At 49.1% G+C, this 25,047-nt stretch overlaps 1 protein-coding gene across 9 annotated transcripts in view; it reads right to left on the reverse strand.

The window, feature by feature from the left end:
* RASGEF1A (RasGEF domain family member 1A) overlaps positions 1 to 25,047 on the reverse strand; it is a 110,717-nt gene that overhangs the window by 12,348 nt on the left and 73,322 nt on the right. For 8 of the 9 annotated variants that reach the window (XM_039852828.1, XM_039852829.1, XM_039852827.1 and 5 more), the window contains one exon: positions 361 to 561. In XM_039852828.1, coding sequence (XP_039708762.1) covers positions 361 to 561 — 201 coding nt within the window. Of the gene's footprint in view, positions 1 to 360; positions 562 to 21,283; positions 21,449 to 25,047 lie in introns of those variants that run through there. The other variant, XM_039852835.1, reaches the window with a different exon arrangement.

Below are 25,047 nucleotides of genomic sequence, written 5' to 3' on the forward strand. Positions count from 1 at the left end.
CCACATGCTGGCAGGCGTGGCAGTGGTTCATGCACAAAGCAAACTTTCTGGCTTAGGAACAGGACCTGTGCAGGGCGGGCCCTCACCAGGACTCTGTGGTGCTGGTCTGGCCCTTTAGACTTTTATTCCTCCCCCAGGACCCTGCCCAGAACTCAGACCCTTGTCCCAGCCCCTCGTGTTCTCTTTCTTGTGCCACCAGGGCCATCTTCCACCCACCTGGAGGGCACAGGGAAATGACTCCCCCCTGGCCCACCCTGCCCCTTCCCTGCTACTCCATTCATCTCTATCTGCTCCCCCTCCCACCATCCCAGAAACAGCCTTCTCTGGAGCCCACACCTTTCTCCAGACCCAAGCACTCACATCAGGGTAATAGTCCACTGTGGGGACTAGGTGTTCTATCAAGGCCTCCAAGGATCCAGAGATGAGGCATCCATCCTGGAAGATGAGGTCCCTGGAGCTGCTGGCCCCACCTCCTCGCTCCCCCATGCTGGGCTGCACCTGTCCACTACAGCTGGGCCTGAGTATGCTGGAGAAGAGGACAGATGTCTGGGGCATAGTTTCCTGTAAGAGAAGAATGAGGCCGTGAAGCATTAAAGATGCCTCTGCCAGGCCCTCCTTCTGGCTGTCATGGGTACTTCATACACACCATCAGTGACACTAATGCAAGAGCTGAATCATCTCATTAATCCTCATATTAACCCCACAAGAGATGCCATTATTTTCCAAATGTTGCAGATAAAGACAAGGCACAGAGAGGCTAAGTGCCCCAGGTCACACAGCTAGATTGCAGCTGTGCCAAGACCACAGCAAAGGTGGCCAGGGAGGCCTGAGTTAGAGCCTGGCTCTGCCACTTGTGGCTTCATCAGAATCCTCAACCACTAGGAACCCTAATTTTCTCAACTGTACCATGCGTACAGAGAGCACTACTTCAGAGCCTTGCTGAGAGGATTAAATGAGGCTCAGAGGCTCACTTTGGAAAATGCTGCACACTAGACATGGTGTCACCACCCTCGGAAGCCAACTCCCACAGACGTGCTTGCTCAGCATCCCCCTCAGACCATGAGGAGTGCCCAGGACACAGAAGCACTGGATTTCTCTAGACACATAAGCCCCCAGAGGCCCCAGAGAGCCAGACCCTGTCGGATATCCAAAGCAAGTGCAGCCCCAAAGCCACAGCATCACCAGAGACTTGCACCTTCTGAGTCAGAATTCACTATTCTCTGGAGTTTTAAATCCTCTTCTAAAGCTTTGGGGCTCCAAGTGGGGCCCCAACCAGCAGTGCTATCACCTGATCCACTGTTTAAATGCAGTACCTTGATTTCCAGCCTAGGTATGCTGGGTGGATCAAGCCCATTTTCCAGGGACATGTTTGTCCCTTTGAGAGGTTTAGCCTGCAGGTGGGCAGACCTGGCTTCACTTGATCAGTGCTTCTCAGCTGTGATTCTCACCAGAATCACCTGGGGAGTTAAAAAAAACACTTTGACCAGCTTCCACCCCCATGATTCCGATTTAACTGGCATGGCGTAAAGCCTGGGCATTGGCATTTTTCAAGGTTTACCAAGTGAAATTGGAAGTAGGAAGCATAGGGAGCCTCTCTCTTGCCTCAGTGGCTCCTGGCTGCATCCAGACCTATCTGGAGGATGCACACAATCGTTGGAGAGCTCGGGAAGTCTTCTGAGGCCAGGCCCGATGGATGGGGAAGACAGAGGGTGGGCCAGCTTTCTGCGCCTGCTTCTGTAGGGCCCAAGATGGAGCCCGAGTGACCAATGCCTCTGCTCCAAGTCAGCTGGGGCTGGCCTGGACAAAGTACCAGCCCTTTGGGAAAGAGGGGGGTCAGACTTGCATCCAGTCTACCTCCTCTGACTGCCTGCAGCTCCCCCTCTGTTCAAGTAGGAAAGCAAGCACCTTCTAATTAAAGACACAACTGGCTCATAGTCAGGAAGGTGAAAGTGAATAACCCTCTACTAGAAGGCAGGCCTTGCAAGCTTCCCACCTCCCACTCAGGGCCAGGTGGTGCAAGAGCAGGCCCAGGTACCCAGATGCCCAAATGCAGGAGGGAGGGGCCCTCCTGCCAGCTTGGAAGAAAGCTCCAAGTTTCGAGGCAGTGGTTATGTGACAGTGCTTTCCTGTTTCACACCTAGGTTTACTTGGCTCTCTGGGAGCACTATTAAGGAAAGTGGTCCTCCTTGTATCCTCCTGGTCAAGTCTCAAGGGGTACCTGGGTGTTAGATGAAAAGGCCACACTCATTGCCCCTATCAGGGCAGAGCACACTCTGGGATCCTGCGGTAGTTTGGGGGCAAGGAGGGAAGGCTGCCCTGGCACAGGCTGTGTCTGAGGGACCCTTTGCCACCTGCCTTAATGAGCTGCCACCAGTACTGTTCATTGGGCTGGCTACAGGTGCAGTAGGCCAGGTGGGCAAAGCAACAAGGCATGGGACCTTCTTGCAACTGCATTGTTGCCCTCTCCATCTTTCCACTCACTTCCAGGGCTCCCTTACCACTCTGCCTGATCATAGGCTGTCCTGGCCTGCCAGGCTGGGCTGAGGTATTCCACCTGGCATATCTCCAGTAGCTCCCCAGAGAATGAAGTGGCTGCATTGGGGCCCTGCAGCTGCCCCTGCTTCAGGGCTCATGCCTGCTCCTCCCTCTGTTGTCCAGCACAAGTGACTCAACCTTGGGACACCCCAGGGCTCCCTCAACTCCATTCCTTTCACGCTGTCTGCACTCCAACTCGTAGCCATCCATCCACACTGCAAAGTCCTTTCTTGTGTGTCAGCTCTGTGTCTGGAACTTCAGTGAGAGAATCCAGATAGAGTCAGGAGACACACATGGTTTCAACCCCATGGAGAAGGCTCTGAATCTGAGACTGGGTGTATAGTTTCTTGCCCTTCCTTTCTTGCAGGGCTGTGGTGAGGATTAGATGAGAAAACAGAAGCTAATGTGGTCATGTCCTGGGAGCTGAACAAGATGTTGTCATGTGCCACCCACATCTGTGCCTCAGTGCCACCCGAGTAGCCCAGCACTGCCCCCCGAGTAGCCTAGCACTGCAGCCACCACATCTAACCTATGGCCTGACCTAGGGCCTCACGGCCACCAGCAGGCCACACACCCTTCCTGCTCTGGTGTGTACTCTGTGGATCCATCCAGTCCATGTGCACAACCTAGAAGTAGTGTGGGACCAGATAACACCTGGACCCAATGTAGGTCAATGGGACACGGGGGCCAGAAAGTAAATTCTACTTCCTCACGCCTGATGAACAAAAGCTTCACAGAGTCTCTCCACAGACAGTCTCAAGTCCTGTCAGGCTTCTCCATCTACGCACTCTCCCTCTTCCCTTCTGCTTCCATGGACCACACTCCTCAACAAAGTGCTCACACGTGAACTTTGTCTCAGCCTCTGATCTCTAGAAAAGCTGGGCTGAGAGGAGAGCAGCCATTATCTTGTTTCTGTACTCCTTCCCACATCTAGAATCAACACATGTTGATGGCCACATTTGTCAGACAGGGACACTGATCCCTGAACTTCACACATGGGTATGGGAGTGTAGGAGAGAAGAATACATGGCATGCAGCTTCCAGCCCAAAACAAGTGCTCACACAGTGACGAGTTGGTACAGAAGTAAACACCATTCTCCAGGCTCTGCTCAGCCCAGCTGAGGGACTATTTCATGGTCCTTGATCCCTGGGTCCTCTCCAGGGCATACGGTCTGGAGTTCTGAGTCAATGCAACTCAGGTCAGAGGCCCTTTGTGAGGACTCAGCCAAAAACTTTAGCTTCTGAGTAATTGCAGCTGCCCACATCCTGTACACATGAATACACATACACGGCGCACATACACAAGCACAGCATGTACACTAATGCACACAGTGACACACACACACAACATGTACACATACAGGCACAGTACAGACACAGCACACACACAGTGTGCACACATACACAGCTCACACACAGCACACAGTGTGCACACACAGTGCACACAATGCACAAATACACAGCATGTACACATGCACAGTGCACAGAGAGCTTATACACAGCACATATACATACACAGAACAGGCACACACAGCACACAATGCACACATGTATACATAGTGCAGATATATACACAGCACACATACACCATGTCCACATACAGCACATGCATACACCATATACACATGGCATGCAGCTTCACAGGATACACAGTGCACACATACACAGCATGCACACACACAGCACACAGTGAATGGATACACAGTGTGCTGACACGCATGGCACATACACACATACACAGCACATACAGAGAATACACATACGGTGTGCACACACAGCATGCACACAGCACACACATAGTGTGCACACAGTGCACACATGCACACCTTCTAAGAAACACACTGCACCAAAGCATCAAGAGCGTGGAAGCTGACTGGACTGAGGGGCCCAGAGGAGAAGAGGGAAGCATAGTGGGGGCAGCCACGGTATGAGAAACTTCTGGGGTTTTTGAGAGAGTAAGAGGAGGGAACTTAGGCAGCCCCAGTGCCCTGAGAAATCCTGGGAGAGATGGCAAATGAGAGTCTTAGGAACTGTTCGCAGAAGATTATGAAAGAAATTCCCTTTTGCAGCCTTGTCAAGAGAATTTAACTAGAGATTTGAGGGCCACTCCCTGCTACTGTGCTTTCTGATGTGGCCCCAGTAAACTAGTGCTGTGAGGGGTCATGCCCCCCATCAGGCAACAAAATAGAGAGGAGGGTATCAAAGCCGGACACATACTCTGGGAGGGGCAGCCCTGCACACACATACACGTGTACATCTTTTGTGACCTGGGCACCGTCCCTCTACTTACAAACTCAGGTTGCATCTGAGATGGTCTTCAGAAACCATGCACCCTACTCCATTATCCCAGGAGCCCTCTGGTCCCAGGGAGCTGCAGCCATGACAGAGGCCCAGATCTCTCTGTTACCAGGGCCACCAGCCTCACTATGGCAGTCAGAGGCTGCTGTGAGCACCCAAAGGCCCCTGTTGCTACTCTTCACAATTCTTCATGTGCACTCACACTTGTCCAGCCTGTGTAAGGGTTATATCCTTTCCCGAGTGCTTTTCCTGCTTCTTGTACTGAGAGGTCCAAAAAGGCCCGGGGGAAGGCCTAACATCACCCTATGGTCTCACAAATGACTTCCATAGCTGAAGTTGTCACAAACAGTATTTGGGTAAAGAATACAAATGATGGCGACTCTAGAGAAACATCCAATTACTTCGGTATCTGTGTGCAGAGCTGTCATGCTCACAGCTGTCCGGGGCAGTCTTGCACCCTTCCTGGGGTGTCCCATGCCCAGAGTCTGCTCTCATAGGAGCCCTCATCTCCTACCTCCCAGTGCTCAAGGTCCCTTCCCGAGAGCAGAACCTGTGGTCCTCCAGCTTGCTGTGGGCAGGATGGTAGGGGTAGGGAGAGGAGGAAGGGACTCAGGACAGTCAGTTGGGACCAGCACCTTGTCCTTCAGGACTCACATGGGAGAGGCCGCTGCCTGCCCCATCAGGCCCCCTTGGGCCTCCAGGCCTCTGATGCCCGGTGAACTGCTCCCAATACTAGCTCAGGGCACGTTCTGGGAGAGGGGAGACAGGGCTCAATAAACATTCCCTGTCCCACCCCGACATGTCTGAATGAAGCACATTTCTCAGTACAGAAGGCCTAAAGGAGAAACACTGGAAGGTGGCACCAGTGATAACTGGCTGGCCTCAGACACAACCAACTCTGTCCGAACTGACAATGGGGACCACAGCCTGGGAACAGGACAGTCTCCTGCACAGCTGAACAGAAATGGTATCAGATCTCCATTCAACTGTGAAGGGGAGGAGTTGTCTAGGGCAGGTTCCCAGGGCACAGTCACAATTTTAGGACTCCTTCCAGATCCTGGAGTCTGCAATTCTGGAAATTTCTGAGAAATGTAAAAGCAGGTAAAGGTTTTGACTAGTCTTGTTATACTTTACATGTTTATCATCAGAAGCTGGAGCCCAGTGTGTGCTAGGCATTACACATCTCATCTCACTTGATGCAACCCCCCTAACCCAGGGGACAGCGCAGAGATGCCCATTTCTCAGATAAGGACTGGCATAAGGTTGCTCAGGCAGCAGTGGTGATAGGTCTGCCCAGATCTGTTTGTCGCACAGCCCTGCTCTTTCTCAGGACTGTCATTTCTCCTCATCATTGTCCCTGGCTGGACATGACCCTCTCTGAGCATCAGATGAAGGCAAAGGCCCTCACCCGGCACACACAAAGAAACACATTTTCCAAGGGCATTCTGTATATGATTCCAGGGATGGAGGGGCTCCCAGAGCTCACCCATGGACAAGAAAAATCCCAGCTTCCTGGATAACTGAGACAAAAATGGTCCACTGGGCCCATCCTGCATTAGTCCCCAGGAATCTGCCTTCACGTGGAGGAGAAGAGCCAGCAGCCCCATTCCTGCTAGGCTTTGCATGGGGTGCTTCTTTCTGAGACAGCATACACACAGGCTTCTATTTTTTAACCTACTCAACAAAAATGGAGACTATTTTTAGCTCAGCAAGCTGCAGGGCATCACAATTAGCTACTGCAAATTACACTTCTTGTCAGTCTCCCTTTCTGTTGGCTGGGAGAGAGAAAGTGCTCCTGGAGGGAGCAAGGTGCCAGCCCTGTGTCCCCACTTTGGCGGGCCACTTAACTAAGAGGGACTTCGGTAGAGATTTCAGAATGGGTGCATTTGTGGAGCTGTCTCAGGTTTCATCCAGTTCTAGAAAAATCCAGTCCTGGCGGAGAGCTGGGCAGGAGCCCCATCAGCACTCAGAGGCCAAGACTAGGGAGAAAACCATGCTGCTTAGTTAGACCAGGCCAGTGCCATGTGAGTCCAGGCAGCTGAGGCCAGACCTGCCTCATCAGCAAATGGACCCCATCACCCTTCTGAAGGCTGACTGGTTCTCTGAAGTCATGTGCACTGGTGTAGAGCAGCAGGTGGGGTGCTCCACAGAGCACAAACTCCTTGCCCATTCATTAACTGATTCATTCATTCACAAATGTTACAAGGACCCGCCTAGACACTGCTCAGCCTCCACAGGAGCAGGCTATGGCTGGCATGCACAATGACCACACAGGTAAGCCCCTGTGATATTATGGGTTAGAAGGGTATCAGTGCTCTGGAAGAAGAAGTAGGAAAACTGGCCTCTCAGAGGAGGTGCGATCTGAGCACACTTGAAGGAGACTTATGGAAAAGGAAGAGTACTGTGAGCAGAGGGAGGGGCTGATGCCAAGGCTGTCAGGTCCCAAAACCTGTGAGCCTTCCATCCCATTTGCTCTAGGGAAAGTCTCCCTTGGAGTACCTCTTATGAGCTCACTAACTCCCAAACAATCCTAATTATCTGTGTCAGCCCTGCTAAACATGGATTTGTGCTAGACTGCCCCATAATGTACCCTAGCCCCTGAAGTCAGACACATGGGGACCCTTCCCTGACATCCCTAAGCTCCTGGTAAGAGGGGAATTGGGAGGTGCCCTCCCTGTCCTCCTCCAGCACAACCCAGTCCCAGGCCTGCAGGGGTCTCCAGATGGGCTCCCCAGGCCAAGACTTCCTGGATGAAGCTCATATCCAGGAGGCTCTCTAAAGATCTGGAAGGCCTTGGAGGGCAATCTGGGGAGAGGAGTTAGTAGAGGAAGTCCTCACTTTACACAGCAGAGAACTCTAAGTAGGAAGTTGCAAGTCAAATCAAATTTGTAAATGAAACGTTTGTTTAAACGTATGGCTCCCATCCCCACCACATTTTCAGGATTCCTAGAGCAAATGCAAAACCTTTTGGAAACTTTAGGGGGTCCTCTGCATCAGTGAGGATTTGGGCTTAACCTTTGGATCCTCTTTAGTCACACTACCTGAGGGCAGGAGGGGTGGGAGACGGCTTCTCCTGCCAGGCGAAGGCCATCAGGATGCTAAAAGTGGCTTTGACTCTCTGGAACCTGTGACTCTAAATTATAAGTAAGAGTCTGCTCATTTGGAGAGGGGAGGAGTAGAAAGCTAAGTATTTACTGGGTGAGCTGCTTCACCTACTAGCTCTGCCACCCATCACGGAGGGGAGTGAGGAGGGTTCCAGGAGGCCTCTTGGTTTGGATAGAGGCTCAGGGAGACACGGGGGACAAATGGCAGTGTATTGTGTCTGTATTTTGTGTGCCATGAGGTGCAAGCCAGTGTCTTGGGCCTCCTCTCTCTTGCTGCACATGGCAAGAATGAGGCCTCACCGTGCACCCCCCACCCCAAACAGGAGAGGTCAGGTGGCAAAGGCAGCTGCACCTCTTTAGTTACCCCTACCATCTCACTTAATCTTCCATCCTCCAATCCTGCTGTTCCCCAACTGGGTTCCCAGACCAGAAAATGCAGCAAAAAATAATGGGCCAGCAGTGGACAGGTCACTTCACTATGGCCTCTCAGGATCTCATCTGCATTTCAGGGTGCTGGGGGAGGGTGAGAGGCAGGGGTGCACCCCCACCTGTGGGGCAGCCAAGGGTCACTAAGGGCAGCAGGCACCAAGGCCTCCAGCTGGAAAGGCACAGGGGTGCCACACCAAGTGTAGCCCACTTCCCTTTTCTAGTCCTCCTTCCTCTCCCCTTCTTTAATACTGTTGTTGTGATGAGCCCATTGTCTCTCCTTCCCTCACTCTATACCCCCTCCCGTCTCTACTCCAGAACCTATGATTTTTTTGGAGTTGTGACTGTGGTCCCTGGACTCCAATCCCCACCTAGGGCCAGGTGACACTTGCCCAGTGACCTGCCAGTGGTCAGGCCCTCTGGGTGTCATCTGCACACTTGAGTAACACCTATTTTAGAGTCTTAGAGCTTATCTCATCACCATTTCCAGAGATTCCAGTGGGCCTAAGAGGTTCCAGAAGCCAGGCCCCAGCAAACCAGACCTTGCATCTGCCCCCAGGGTGGCCCAGACCTGTCCGCCCTCTAGCTCAGGTGCTTGGATCCTTGGCCACAAGGGACCCACTTCCCAGAGCTCTGCTGCCCATCCACCTCTGGCTTTTCCACCCACAGTGAAGGAAGGGCCCAACCCCAATGACCCTCCTCCAGAAACAGAAAGGTATAAGCAGGAAGCTACCTTCTAGGGGCGGGGGGTGTCCTTCCCCTCCCTAAACCCCAGCTCTCAGTTGATCCTAAATTTGAGCTGAAATGTGTCTCCCTTCAGCTCCAGAGAGCCCTGGTCCTATCTGCTGGTGCCACATGCCACAAATACTCAGGGTTTGGCAGCAAGCATGGGCTGGGAGTCCAGTAGGCTGGATTTGAGGCCTGGCCACATTATAAGCTGGGAACCAGGACCCTACTCTGCAAGACCGCACCTCCAGCACCTGTTTCACAAGTGGCAGTGAGAAAGCATGAGGCCACCATGCTCAGGACATGCTTAGTATCTGCTAGTTTGGGTGGCATCAGAACTGCAGGATACTGATGGGCACTTCGCAAAGTTACCTGCTGCCTTCATAGATACAGATTATAGGGCTGGTGCTGCCTTTTGCCCTTATTCCCCCTCTGGGGCCCCTCTCACTTCCCCATACCCAGCACAGTCAATGTGGCCCTCCACAGACAGAGAGAAAATGGAGAAAAGCGGCCTCTTGCTTCTAGGCAGGCAAATCCATGACCTGGTTGTACTACCCTATATTGACATGTGGGGCCCAGAGCTGGCTCTGGCCTAAGGGTGGCTGCTTGGGCCCACCAAGGGCGGGGAGTGACAGGGGGCAACAGACTTCTGTGGACAGGCCTCTTTAACCCTCACCCTCCTCCCTCTGCACCCCTGTGGACTTTCCAGCAGAGAAGTCCTTGGGAGGACACGGCTGGCCCCATCCCTGCAGCTCCCATCTCTGCATCCTCCTAGCCCAGTGGGCATTAAACCAAGCTTCAAGAAATCATATTCACAACTGGAAAGTCACCTTCAAAATCTATCACCACACACCAAAATTAACTCAAAATGGATTAAGGACCTGAATATAAGATCTGAAACAGTAAAATGCATAGAAAGAAACATAAGAACTAAACTCAAGGACCTTGGACTTAAAGAGGATTTTAGGAATTTGACCTCAAAGGCAAGGGAAGTAAAACCAAAAATAAATGAATGGGACTACATCAAACTAAAAAGCTTCTGTTCAGCAAAAGTAATCATCAACAAGGTAAAGAGACAATCATCCAAATGGGAAAATATATTTGCAAGCAACACCTCCGATAAGGGCCTAATATCCAAAATATACAAAGAACTCATACAACTCAATAACAACAACAAAACAAATGATCCAATCAAAAAATGGGCAGTGGACCTGGACAGACACTTCTCCCTAGAGGACATACAAATGGTCAACAAATATATGAAAAGATGCTCAACATCGCTAGCTATTAGGGAAATGCAAATCACAACCACAATGAGATACCATCTCACACCTGTTAGAATAGCTATAATCAACAGGACAAGTGATAACAAATGTTGGAGAGGATGCAGAGAAAAAGGAACTCTCAGACACTGCTGTAGGGACTGCAAATTAGTACAGCCACTATGGAAAACAGTATGGAGTTTCCTCAAAAAACTAAGAATTGATCTACCATATGATCCAGCAATCCCTCTATTGTGTATTTACCCCAAATACTTGAAAACCCATATCCGAAAAGATATTTGCACAACGATGTTCATAGCAGCATTATTCATGGTGGCCAGGACATGGAAGCAACCAAAGTGTCCTACGATAGATGATTGGCTAAAGTATATGTATGTGTGTGTGTATATATATATATATATATATATATATATATATACACACACACACATACATACATACACACACACCACACACACAATGGAATATTACTCAGCCATAAGAAGAGATGAAATACTGCCATTTGCAACAACATGGATGGACCTTGAAATAATCATACTAAGTAAAATTAGCCAGACAGAAACCTTGAAAATCACATGATATCACAAATGTGGGCTATAAACCTAAAAGTAACAAATGAACGGGACAAACAGAGACTCATGGACATGCACAATGGACTACTGGTTACCAGAAGAGATGGGGGAGGGTGAAGGGAGAAAAATTAAAAAATAAAATGTTAAAAAAATTATGTATATATATTATGAAAAAATAAATAAACTGGCATAAAAAAAAAAGAAATCATATTCACAGATGCCATGAGAAAGGCCATATTCACCCTTGTGTGCCCTCTGAGCTGTAAGACATACTCCAGCCAGCAGGCCACTGCCATGCGAACCAGAGTCATGCAGTACCTCACCTGGCGAGACCTCCTTGACAAAGGCCCAACCCAGAGTGATGCTGATAATTAAAGCTTTGTTACAGACATGTGATTCATGTTCCTTCTTCTGAATTCCTTCCTATTTCCAAATATGATTTGCATTGACTGAAAGAATTCTGTCATCTCCTCTTCACACTCCTTAAATATAAATTCTGCCAAGTCCAGGGGTTTTCCTCTTCTCTTTTCCTCCTTCTTTTCTCCCTTTCTGTCCAGTCAGCTTCTTCTGTGGCTGCTCAGGGAACAAAATGTCATTGTCTACCAATAACTATCCCATTATTGAGACTGGATAGGCTGAGTTCAAACAGGTAGGATTTCAGAGAATTCCTGCCCTTTCCACAGGGCAGGCATCTGGCACACTGGCTTCCCATTCAGGGCCCTCAAGGATGGAGGAGAATGCCTTGGGCCTCCCCACCCCCATCTCCTTTGGCTTCCTTCCTCTTGGGCCAATTCCATCGGTTTCCACAGGGGTTACCCAGCACTCACACATGAACAGGCAACTCAGACTCCTTCCTGGATGCTAAGCTGAACACAGTCTTGGACTAAAGAGTGTGTAAACTGAGATAAACTTGAGAGCTAGTCCTGACATTTCTACAAGTCCTCTCAAGGTGCCTCAGAGGTGGGACTGGGAGACTGGGTGCAGATGCCCATCTCAAGTGAAATTGCTCCTCTGGGATTCTCTTGATATATGGGGCATCCGCTTAAGACTGCTGCTGATCAGAGTGCGGGACAGTTGCAGGAGCTCTGGCCTGTAAGGGAGAAGCCCAGTTTCTGAGAGGGAGCATGAGAGGAGCAGCAGGGTGTGGATGTGAGCAAGTGAGAAAACGAGGGGGCTGTGTCAGAGCTTGGGGGTCCTTGAGAGGCAAGGAGGCTGAGCCTCTCTGGGTGGACAGGTGGGATGGGAGAGAAGCCATAGCTCAGGCCTTTCCAGGAGTGAGTGGCAGCTTCCACCCCACCCCCACAAGGCTGCCTGGGGATGCTGGGGTATGGAAAAAAACATATAGTTCTTTTATTTTTAAATGACATCTAATTAGGCTTTGCAATACTTTCCCTTTGTGTTTAAAAACAAATAAAAATCTATTTCTTTTGCTTGAATTGTCATCTTCCTGGTAGATGCCCAGAGTGGTGCCCCTGGGACCTTACTGCACTGCAGGAACAGAGATATCTATGTGCTAGACAAGGGTAGAGAGAGAGTGCACCCAGCTCCCTGCTGGGCCCGGAGAGCCATGGCCTTGTCCAGTGGCCACAGCCTTTCAGAAACAGAACCAGGACACGTGTCTTGACCCTCCAACAAATACATCTCCCACCCGCTATGTCACTCTCTGTGGATATTCTCTGTACACAGGAGCTTTTCTGCCACATGCCCCATGTCCCCTGGTCCTGAGGCTCATAACCGAGTGGCCAGAACCTGGCCAGCCCCCAGGAGTACCAGCAGCACAGTCACTTTTGTCCCTCCCTGGGGCAGTGTACTTACCCACACATCACAGCATAAGCTGCTGGCACCGCAGCCATAGTCCCATCTTCCAAACGAAGGAACAAAGGCCCAAAGGGCTTAAATCACCAGCCCTCTGTCTTATAACTCCAAAGCAGGGATGTTGGGGTCTGAACCCTGGTGAGTGTGACCACCATGATCTGACACAAACCTAAGACCATCTGCACAGGCTAGGGCAGGTAGGGGAGAAGGTAAAGGCCCATGGAAGCTGGTCAGGGCCCCTGTGAGGTGGCGGAGGCCTGGCTAAGAAGGAGATACCTGCTTGAGTATGCAGATTGGGGCCAGTGGGCTCAGAGATGCTAGGGGTCAGGCCAGGGTCTGAGGGCCAGTCATGCATGTATCCCTGAGGGGCCCCGTGCTGGGCAGCCTCAAATTCAGGCCCTCCCTGAAACAACTCAGTAGCCTCACTGACAATGAGTGACATTCACAAAGGACTTTCCCCCTTCTGGCCATCCTACACACCCCTACAGCGTCCTCCAAAGTATTCTCGTCCACTTTCCAGGTACAGCCCAGGAGGCTAAGGACAGCCTGAGGCCACACAGTCCGTTAGGCAAGGGAGAGCCAGGGACCCAGCCCAAGTCTCCTGCCTGCAGGCTATTTTTTTTCTGCCAAGTGTTGAAAATGAAAGGCAAATTCTGAGAACTGGCTCCCTGCTGTGCCCAGAGCTCTCGCACAATGCAGGGAGCTCCTCTGCATGGACCAGAGAGACAGGCAGAAGGACAATTATAATTTTCTATACTTCCTGACAAGTGGTAGATACCCAAAGAGACAAGTGGTAGGAAGGAATGAAAATATTACCGTGCATTCTCTCCAAATGGGGGATGGAAACGTGAAGAGACAAAGGCATGAAATACCATGCCTTAAACATGGAATGTCATGTTCTTCTATCAGAGTGCTCATCTACACATTCACATTGTTCATATATCATAGAACCAATGAAACCCTGATAGAGTCCCCAGGCAGAAATGTACAGGTGACAGAATGATGTGGACTCACAACTGAATAACAATAAACAAATGGTGAACCAAAAAAAATTCACTCAATAAATTCACTTGATAAAAGTTTCCTAAATCATATTTGAGTTAAAAGCAATCAAAACTCCAATTACAGACACATCAGAAAAATAACCCCTATAAGAAAACTCCTTATAAAATTCGATATGGCCAAAGCTGTACTCAGAGAAAAAATTCACAGAATTCAATATATTTAAAACACACACACACACACACACACACACACACACAAGAAAAAATGACAATGAAATAAATTCTTGATTCAAAAAGCTAAAAAGAGCTTCTAAACAAAACAGATGTACAACAAACTAGAGGAAGGAATAACTAAAAGATAAATTAATGGATTTAATAAAAGAGTATAGTTTGCTGATTAAAGTCAAGAGCTGATTTTTTTTTTGAAAACACAAATTAAAAAGATAAACTGGCAATTCTAATCAACAAAAAGATGGAAGAAAGTAAGGAGGCTGGCAAAGAGAGAAGGAGGTAGTGAGGGAGGAGGCTGAGAGGGAGAAAGGAAATGCAAAAATACAGCTATTAGGAATTAAGAAGAGATAGAGAACCCTAAAGACTCCACAAGAACACTACTAGAAACAATAAACAAATACAGTAGTTTCCGGATACAAAATGAATGTTCAAAATGGTGAACCAAAAAAAATTTCCCATAGTGTTCCTATATTCTAAGTGTCAGAAAAAGAAGTGGAAAAAATAATTCCTTTCACAAATGCAACAAAAAGAATAAAATACCTAGGAATAAATCTAACTAAACATGTGAAGGACCTACATAATGAAAACTATAAGACCCTATTAAAAGAAATCGAAGAAGATACAAAGAAATGGAAAGATAGTCTGTTCTTCTATTGAAAGAATCAACATATTTAAAATGAACATATTACCTAAAGCATTATACAGATTTAATGCAATCCCCATCAAAATCCCGTTGTTTTTTTTAAAGAAAAGGAACAAAAAATCATCAGATTTGATTGGAAGCACAAAAGACCCAGAATAGACAAAACTATCCTGAGAAAAAAGAACGAGGCTAGAGGCATCACTCTGCCTGACTTCAAATTATACTACAAAATAACAATAATCAAAATGGCATGGTATTGGCAGCAAAACAGACACACAGACCAATGGAACAGAATTAAGAGTCCAGAAATAAACCCATGTTTATATGGGCAAATAATTTTCAACAAAAGAGCCAAAACCTATAGTCGAAAAAGGAAAGCCTTTTCAATAAATAGTGCTGAGGAAACTGGAAAGCCACTTGCAAAAGAATGAAACTAGACTGTTGTCTATCACTACACACCAAAATTAATGCAAAATGGGTTAAGGACCTGAATATAAGATCTGAAACAATAAATTGCATAGAAGGAAACGTAGGAACTAAACTCAAGGACCTTGAACTTAAAGAGGATTTTATGAATTTGACCTCAAAGGCAAGAGAAGTAAAAGCAAAAATAAATGAATGGGACTACATCAAACTAAAAAGCTTCTGCTCAGCAAAAGTAATCATCAACAAGGTAAAGAGACAACCATCCAAATGGGAAAATATATTTGCAAGCAACATCTCTGATAAGGGCCTAATATCCAAAATATACAAAGAACTCATAACAAAAAAACTCAATAACAAAACTCAATAACAAAAAAACGAACGATCCAATCAAAAAATGGGCAGAGGACCTGAACAGACACTTCTCCTATCTCATACCTGTTAGAATAGCTATAATCAACAGGACAAGTAATAACAAATGTTGGCAAGGATGTGGAGAAAGAGGAATCCTCATACACTACTGGTGGGACTGCAAATTAGTACAGCCACTATGGAAAACAGTATGAAGGTTCCTCGAAAAACTAAGAATTGATCTACTATATGATGCAGCAATCCCTCTACTGAGTATTTACCCCAAATACTTGAAAATCCATATCCAAAAAGATATTTGCACAACGATGTTCATAGCAGCATTATTCATGGTGGCCAGGACATGGAAGCAACCAAAGTGCTCCATGATAGATGATTGGCTTAAGAAGCTGTGGTACATATATACAATGGAATATTACTCAGCCATAAGAAGAGATGAAATACTACCAATACAACATGGATGGACCCTGAGATAATCATGCTAAGCAAAATAAGCTAGACAGAAAAAGTTGAAAACCACATGATATCATTTATATGTGGGATACAAACCTAAAAACAACAAATGAGCAGGACAAACAGAGACTCATGGACATGGACAATAGACTAGTGGTTAACAGAGGGGAGGAGGGAAGGGGGACGTAGACGGGGTAAAATGGGTCAAATATATGGTGCTAGAAATAAATCTAACTATGGGAGGTGAACACATAGTGTAAATATATATATGCCTTACTGTTGAATTGTACACCTGAAACTTACTGGATTTCATTAACCAATGTCACCGTAATAAAAAATAAGTAATAATAATAATAATAATAATAATAAACATAATTTCCATCTTAAAAAAATGAAAAAGAGAATGTAACTACAGATATGGAGAAGAAACTTTAAAAGAGTAGGTTATGTATATCTGTGCTAAAAGATCTGAAAGCATTTTGAACTGAGATATTATCTAGAAAATATAAATAACCAAAACAGAATAAAAATGTTTAGAACCCAAGAAGTCCAACACCCATAGTACAGATTAAGTAAGCTGACAGCCAACTAAACCTCAGCCATGACTAAGACAGTTTCTAAAATGAATTATTTTAATCCTTGGAGAATACGATAATTTTACATGATATTTAAACTAGTTCACCTATATAATTCAAATTGAAAATCTTTCCTACTCTTTTTATGAAGCTAACATAACTATGATTTATAAATGTAACAAATACATGCCCTAATAGAAAAATATGTATACATTTTTACCTATGAATATAGATGAAAAATACCCTAGGCACCATATCAGTAGAATGAATGTGGCAGCATTTTAAAGCATAATTGGGATTTAGTCCAGGTACATGGGGATCATTTTTCTCAGAAAAGCTAATAAGTCAACACATTAATAGATCCAAACACAGAAAAGTAATTTGATGATTTTGCTGAATATAAGAATGTCTTCAATGAAATTAACTATCTATTCTTGGTGTACGCTCTTGGCAATTAGTGTAGAAATGGAGCGTACTGTTCATGAAGAAGAATATCTATTTGAAATTTAAGGCCAAATTCGGACTTAACAATAAAACATTAGAGGCCTTGTCATTAAAATGAAAAGCAAGCCAAGACAATACCACTAGTATTTAATGTTGCCTTGCACCTTTTAGAAATCACAATAAGAAAATAAAAAAAGATACATTAGAAATGAAGAAACAGAATGTATCTTATGTGCTGTAATATGATTAATTTCTTGGGTTTTCCAGGAAGCCAAACTAAAAATCTATTCAAACTAATAAGAGAGTTCAATTATCAACTGTCTAATATACAATTTTTAAAAATTGATAGCTTACCTATCTACCTCCCCTGGGTACAGGTGTCTCCATCCTCAAAGACATTCCCACTCAGTCCACAGGGAGCAGGTGCTGTGAAGCTCACTTCAGTGGCAGTGGGAGAGGGGTGTGTGTGAGCAGGTACTTGTGCAGGGGCTGGCCCTGGGGCCTCATGGCTCTGCAGGTCTCCCAGATATTGGCCAGGGACTTGTTCTCCCAAATGGGTCAGCTTTGACACCCATCAGCCACCAGCCTGAAGCCCCCTTTCCTGACCCATGACACCACACCATTCCACCTTCTGGGCTGGACACTGCCAGTTTCCAGCCTCCTCTAGGAACTTGCTGTCCCTCTTCTAAAAATGTTGCATGTGGCCCTGGTGCCCCAAGGAAGGGCAAGCTTTGGGGTCGGCCAGTCCCAGAATGAATGTGAGCTCCTCCTGCTCCTGGTGCTGCTGCAGGCTTAGACTCCTGGAGCTTCAGCTTCCACTTGTGTCACTGGAGCAGAGACCTTGTGAGGGTTAAATAAGACCCGCAAGCTGTTTCTCAGACCCTCTGACTCACACTAGCAGGCCCCAAGATGAGGAGGAGGCTGCTGCTGGGGCAGCTACACTGACATTTGGGAAATACCGTGGCCTTAGACCCAGTCAGGCAGGCAGGTGTAAAAGGGTCATCAAAGGCAGGGTTATTCCGCTGGAAGCTGAGATGCAGGACAGTGGGTTGTCCGAAAAAAAAAAATACCCACTGGTGACTGCAAGGCCACAGAGCCAAGCACTTGGGAGCTGCAGGGCTCCAGAGGGGAGAGAAACAAAGGATCACAGCAGAGGCCCCTGACTGTCATCCATAAGCTCCAGCCTAACCGCAGTCTGTCTGCTTCTGGGCTCCCCCTTGTCCTGGAACCCAGCCAGCTCAGAACCTGGAAACATCCTAATCTGGAATCCAGCTCTGACTCCTGACCTCCTGATTGAACTCAGGCAAGCTGTGGTCCTTATGGGCCTGTTTCCCCATGTATGAAACAAGGAGGCAGAACTAGGCAGTCTCCACGGGCTGTTTCCAGCCCACGTTTGTTCCCTCGTTCTTTCCCTCACTTATTCAGTCAAAAAAAAATATCCATGAGGCCCTGCTGACCTGTGCCTCTTACTAGGAAATAAAAAAAACCCATTGACCTTGATGTCTACCTGGGGAGACAAATGCAGTGTAAGCAATGTAGGATTAAGGGTCTTTGCTGAGTGCTGACAAGGCACAAGGGTAAGATAACTAATTCTAAAGGGAGAAATCAGGGAAGCCTTCCTGAAGGAGGTGATTTCTGAGATGGGCTTCCAAGGATGACCAGGACTGGGTTTAGAGAAGGAAGAGCAGGGCAGTGTAACAGGTCTCCTGGCTGACACCCCAGTGCCAACAGACCTCTGACCCCAGGCCCTCCTCTGATCACTCACGAGCAGCTCCCATGGAGAGTGAGTCCCAAGAAGCCCAGAGGTGTAGAGGGTACAAGCAGCTTCATCTTGGGCCCAAGTCAAACCCTACCCATCCCAAAGTCAATGTGTGACTCTCTCCTCCAAGTGGCCTCCCAAACAGCTCAGCCCTTGAAGACTGCACCACTGTGGCCCCATGTTTGGTGGGTACGCAACCTGCAGGTGGTGCTTTCCTCAGTGCTCTTGCGCCTCTACTAGCCTGCAAGGCACACAGCAGCCAAGTTGACACCAGATGCAGGGGCTCTCTCAACTGCTGGTAGAGCTCACATGAAGAGCTCCTCTCCCTGCAGCAGGAGGCCCAACAAGATGAAGGCAACATACTTGGGCAGGCTGGGCCCAAGGCCAGGCTGTCCTGAGCCAGCAGGTACAGGTGTAGGCAGTGAGGCCAGGAGGTGGCAAGGGGCCCACAGGGCTGAGCAAACTGAGGCTCTAAATTAGCACTCCAGACCAGGCCTCCCCTCAAACTTCAGACTGCCTGCCCCACTGCCAGTTGACATCTCCTCAGAGGTGTCAAATTGTCTCTGCCTCCCACCCACCTCTGCCTCCTCCTTCGTGGAGTGGCCCACCTCTCCAACTGTAGAACCACATCTCTGCCATCAGCAAGGCCTCATGCTTTACCTTCAGAGAACGTTCAAATTGGCCCTTCTCTTTTCCTCCACTGCTACCTTCCTAGTCTGAGCCCCGGGGCCACTGTTCCGACCCCAACGTCCTCTTACCCTCACCTGCTCTGCTCCTGACACCTGACATCTAGTCTGACCTCTGGACACAGGAGGCTTCCTCTTCAAAGCCCTGCCCGACCTTTTCTTGGTGTGCCTCTCTGGTCCCACTGCCACACATCTCCCTCCCTTCCCTCTATTAGGTCTTCATTAACAGGTCACACATGCCGAGGCCTCCCTTGACCACCCTACCCAAAGTACAAACAACACTCCCACACTGGTAGTATTCTGGGCATCAAAATATTGGACCCCTACTTGCCAGGATGAGCAGGATTGTCGTTACTTGTCTTAGTGAAGCCCTCCTCTGGTACCCCTATCAGCATTGGGCTGTCAGCTCCACGCTAAGGGGGCCTGGAACTGTGGGATGTCCTGCACCTGGATCTTACTGCCAGGTGCATCTCAAAAGGAGGGTTTTAACAAACAGCCAGGGAAATGCAACTCTGCCTCATGTTCAGGACTAATTCTAGGATGTTTTCGGCTTCCCCTCCAATAGAGAGGAAGCTGCCCCCCACCCTGGAACCCACACTCCTTGAAGCCCCACCCTGGAGCTTCACGCTCCTAAAATACATGTATTTGTGGGCTTACACAGGCACAATCCTGCCTCCATAAACGCCTCTGCCTCTTTTACACACATTCTATATATAAACATGCCCGCATTTTCATACTCTCCCTCTCTCATACATCACACATACACACCTCCCACATGCCCTCTTCATCACATACCTCCCCCTCTCCCTGCACCTCCTCCGAGGCAAACAGGTAGTCCTGAGCCCTTAAGTCTGGAGAAGGACCCAGGGTCATCTTGCATTTTACAAGCCTAACTGTGCCAGTCGCAGCGCAGCCAGCCTCTTGAGGGCCCTGTTGCCCGGGCTACTGTCTCCTGCCTCCTCCCCTGGCCCTGTTCACCCCAGGGGTCCCTATCAGGTGTGCTGGTGTCCTCAGCTATAGTTGATCACTGGCATGTCAGGAAGGGCAGTGGCAACCTGGGCTGTCCCACCCATCCTGAGCCCTGGGCGCTGCCCACTTGGCAGCAGGTGCCCCGGTGGAGACAACGCAGAGGAAATGGTTCTCTCCCGAGACAGACCAGAGATTTTCGGGATGGCCGCACCCCTTCCCAGGAGATCAGCACTCCTTCCTCAGCTTGGAGGCGCAGAAACCCCCCACACCGTGCTCCTGCGGCAATCAAGGGGTTGCCCTGGAGCTCCCCCACGTCGCCGCCTGCGGGACTCACCGCCCTGCAGGTCACGCACCGTAGCCCTACCTGTGGTTCCAGAAACATCCTGACTGGCTGCTCCCCGCTGGGTCCCCAGCACCGCAGGCGTCCCGCGTGCTGCAGCTCCTTTTCTCGCGGGTGGGAGATCCGCCCCACCCCCGACCTGGACCCGCCGGTGGATCTTCTCCGCTCCCTCCTCCCTCCGCTGGCAGGCAATCAGTCCCCAGTAAGGCAGGGACCCAAGGACCGCGGGGGACCGGGGCGGGGCCAGGGTCGGGAACTGCGAGGCCAGGCCTGGAAAGGGGCGGAGCCTGGGTCGGGGACCGAGCGGAGCCGGGGGAACTGAGATGTAGCGGGGCGGGGCACAGCTTGGGGGCGCCGCAGGAAAGGCTCAAGGGTTGTGGGTGGCTAGCTGCGCAACTAGGGTTGGGCGCGCAGAATGCACTGCACCGGCCGTGTTGTCAGTAGGGCGGCCCTGGCAAGGAGTCGGTGCTGAGTGCGCCAGGTGAGCTGTGCCACCAGGCGAAGGGGCGCCGTGGATCAGGGCTTAGGGCGGGATGGGAGCGGTCATGTTGGTGAGATCCCGCTGTCGGAGAGTCCCCTGTGCCCCCATCTCCTTCCTCAAGACTCTCTTCCCCCTCCCCAACCTCACCTCAATATCACTTTATCGTAGATGTCCACTAAAGCTACAGCAGGTGCTTGACCAGTGTTTGACTTGAATGCTTCCCCTGACGGGGCTCTCACTCCACATAGCTCTGGCTTCCAGCGTCATACAGAACTCTGTCTTTCCATTTCCTTGAGTGAACACAGGGACACAGCAGCTGCTTTTGTGGGAGGACTACTCTGAGGCACGGCTTGGGGCGGGCCTGGCACATGACACAAGTGAGGCGTCATTCCATCCCCAGGAGCACCAGCGCTCCGAAGGAATACTGTCAAGCAATGATATGTCTCCTCCTCCACCATGTTCCTGCAGTGGCCCCAACCCACCTCTGAGAATTTGGATGGAAGAGATTGACTGAAGATTGCCCTCTCTGAGAGATCTGGAACGTGAAAGCCAAGACGCTGAGTTGGGAAAGAGAGCTGGGGTGAGATTCTGAGGGACCAGGGACTGTTCTTGCTTCTTGTAATAGAGAGCCTAGAGAGAAGCTGAGACAAACCCAGGAGAACTCATGAGCAAGCCCCAGGGCCAGGAAGGGATAGAGGCCCAGGAGACCCTTTCAGTTTCCAGGTGTGTCCTACGAAGCCTGCCCTTTGCCCAGCAGCATTATGAGACACCTGGCTCTCCTCCAGTTTGCCATTAACCATGGCCTCGTACAGCTTCCATGGGTGGGCAGTGGGGGCACCAGGCAGAAATGGCCAGGTCTGCAGACCGCTGGCACATCAACCCCCTAAGCTTTCACACTATCTTTCTCTCCCTACTGCATCTCATTTCAGGCCAGCCGGAGGCTGCAAAGCTCAATGACCTCTGCAGGTGACTTGTGACGCCAGAACCAATCTGGGCACTTGGATTCTGGGCCTGCCTGGCCAACTGCACCCCTTCACACAGTTCTAGAACACCAGAAAGAATGAGTCCTGGGGTCTTGGTCTGAAGAAGCCTGACGGGCACTTACTCTTGCCATCTTCAGCCCAGCCCTACAACCCTGCAGGACATCTGGGACCTAAGGTGGCCACAGTATTGTCTCTGGGGTAAGTAGTTAACACTTCTGTTGCCACCTGCACCCAGAGGAGGCCTTCCCCTCTGCCTCTCTAGATGTCACAGCCGGAGGTGGCTGAGCTGACATGCAGCCCCAAGGCACCTTCCTATATAGTCACAGAGCTGTTTCCTATATGTGCTCACCCATGGAATTTGCCAGCATCCCCAGTGGCTTCCCCAGGAGGAAGGAGAGCCCCTCTGCCCATTGTCTGTGCCACCGGAGCATCCTCGCAGATGGATGGTGCTCTCTCCTTCACTCACAGTTGTGAGCTCAGCATCCATCTGCATACCTAGACTGCATCTACACCCTTCCTGGCGCCCAAGAATGCAGGGAGACGGATGTGCCACGGTTGATCCCTGCCAGGGTGTTCCCCTGCTGGAAGCTGTGGGTAAAGCAGGGAGCAGGGAGCAAGGTCTTGCAGGGAGGGCTCTGGCGACTCACACAGGAGCCCATTACCTTGCCAGAGTCAGCTTAAAAAAGTGGAGAATGAGCCAAGTATGATGTGGCCAGTGGACATCTGTTGGGGGCTTCTGGAAAGAGGAGGCTTATAGGAAGAGAAGCCCCATTTTTGGGAGGCTGAACATGAGGCTAGGAACAGTATGTCCATCCCATGACCGTGAGAGGATGCTCTGAGGATGGCAGAGCAAAGAACAGGGAAGCCTCATTCCAGGATGTCAGTAATGTCACAAGTGCAGATACCTGGAACAGATGAAAAACTGGGAGAGGAGGCTGGACCTACTGTAACAAGGTTCTAATTAGTGTCCCTTCCACCATTATTGCTTCGACACAGTAGACAGAGGGGTCCTCTTAAACCTGAGTCAGGTCCTGTCCCTCCTCAGCCCAGAACCCCCAATGGAATAACAACCAGAGTCCTAATGGCCATCCAGGCCCTGTGGACCTGACCCCATATGAGACTTCCCACCTTACTCCCTGCCCAACTCACTTTCTCTGTGCCAGACCCCATTCCAAGCCCTACCCATCCTCCCTCTGTGGACAGCGCTCTTCCCCAGGTATCTGTGGACTCTTCCCCTTAAGTCTTTACTGATATGTCCCCTACTCAGTGACATATTTACAGTGTTATCTTCCACTCCTGCACTTCCTCTCCCACTGAACGTTTCTCTTCATGGTTATTGCAGTCTGATATATTCTTTCTACTTCCTTATTTGTTAGTCTCTTTTAGGGAGAATCTGAGCTCCATGAGGGCAGGACTTTTGTTTTGTTCGTTGCTGTGTCCCAGTGACTGTGACATATTTGTACCTGGGGGCACTATTGAATAAATGTGTGTATGTATATCTATATATGCAGATATAGATATAGTTGTATATATCTAGCACAGGCTTCAATCCAGAATGTACAAAGAACTCATAAAAATCAAAAGTCAGAAGACCTACTTTTTTAAATGGGCAAAAGACTTAAAGAGGTATATCACAAAAAAAGATATCCAAAAGGATAATAAACATAAGAAAAAGCATTCAACTTCATAGTCATCAGGGGAAGGGAAATTAAAACCACAGTGTCACACTGCCATACACCCACCAGAGTGACTAAAATGAAAAGCCAGAAAATGCCAAGTGCTGATGAGGATATGACCCAATGGAAACCCCCAGTCACTGGTGGGAGCATGAAATGGTAAAACTGCATAGTAAGACAGTCCAACAGTGCCTACGGAAACTGAGCATATGCAGGCTCAGAATTCCCCGCTAGGTGAAGACCCACCAGGAATGCTTATGCACCCACACCAAACGACACATCCCAGACCATTTAGAGCAGCACTATTCATGATGGCTCCAAACTGGGAATCACCCGGCTGCCTCAATAGCAAGCTGTGGTACATTTGCTCAATGGAACGCTCACAGCAATGAGGATCGATGGAGACAACCACTGCAAGGACCATCCCACTCCCATCATGTGGAACACAAGAAACAGGCACAGAAGAACATCCTGTCAGGATCCCATGCATGTCCAGCTCTGGGGAAGGCAGGGGAAGAGAGGGCTCCAGGGCTACATGCTGGTTACCCACATATTCAGCCCATGAAAAATCACTGAGCTTCACGCTTATGACTCATGCATTTTTCTGTATGTATGTTATGTTTCAAAATAATTTATGTTTTAAAAAAAAGTTGAGAAAGGGGAAAAAAACAAGAAATCAAGTCCCCAGCAGGGCAGGTAAAGCTGTGCTCCAGGGCTCTTCCAAGTCTGCTGTGGGCTACACCTCAGAGAAGCTGACTTACGGGAAGGAGCATTTTGAGAACACTGGGGGCCTTGGCCTCTCTCTACTCATGCCCCAAAGACCAAAGGCCTTTCTGGTGAAGACGCCTGTTTCCTCCTTTACAAAGGTACAGCCTTTAAGGTTTGGATTTTGAAAGATGGCAGGTGGCCTAAGGCTGGGTAACTGACCTTGCAGAACAGAGGAAGCCAGCAGGTAAGGACAAATGTCCTTACAGCACCTGTGGGACCACGCAGCAGTGTGAGAGGGTGAGAGAAGAGGGCCAACCCTTCTTCTCTCACTTCACCAGCCACTTCATTTCCCAGGGCAACTGTGCAGACAGAGCCTGGGCTCCAAATCCCTAATGTGATAGGCCACACCTCTCTGAATTATTGTTTCCCAGGTATGATGCAGGGTTCATGATGCCCAACGCAAGGCAGCTGACAAACATGAAGCAAAATGAATCAAACATTTGGTGAGCTCTAAAAAGTTCTCAGTTTCTAGTTCCCAAGGCCT

The sequence above is a fragment of the Pteropus medius genome, unplaced genomic scaffold (genome assembly GCF_902729225.1).
Source record: "Pteropus medius unplaced genomic scaffold, Ma_sr-lr_union100, whole genome shotgun sequence".
Classification (NCBI taxonomy): Eukaryota; Metazoa; Chordata; class Mammalia; order Chiroptera; family Pteropodidae; genus Pteropus; species Pteropus medius.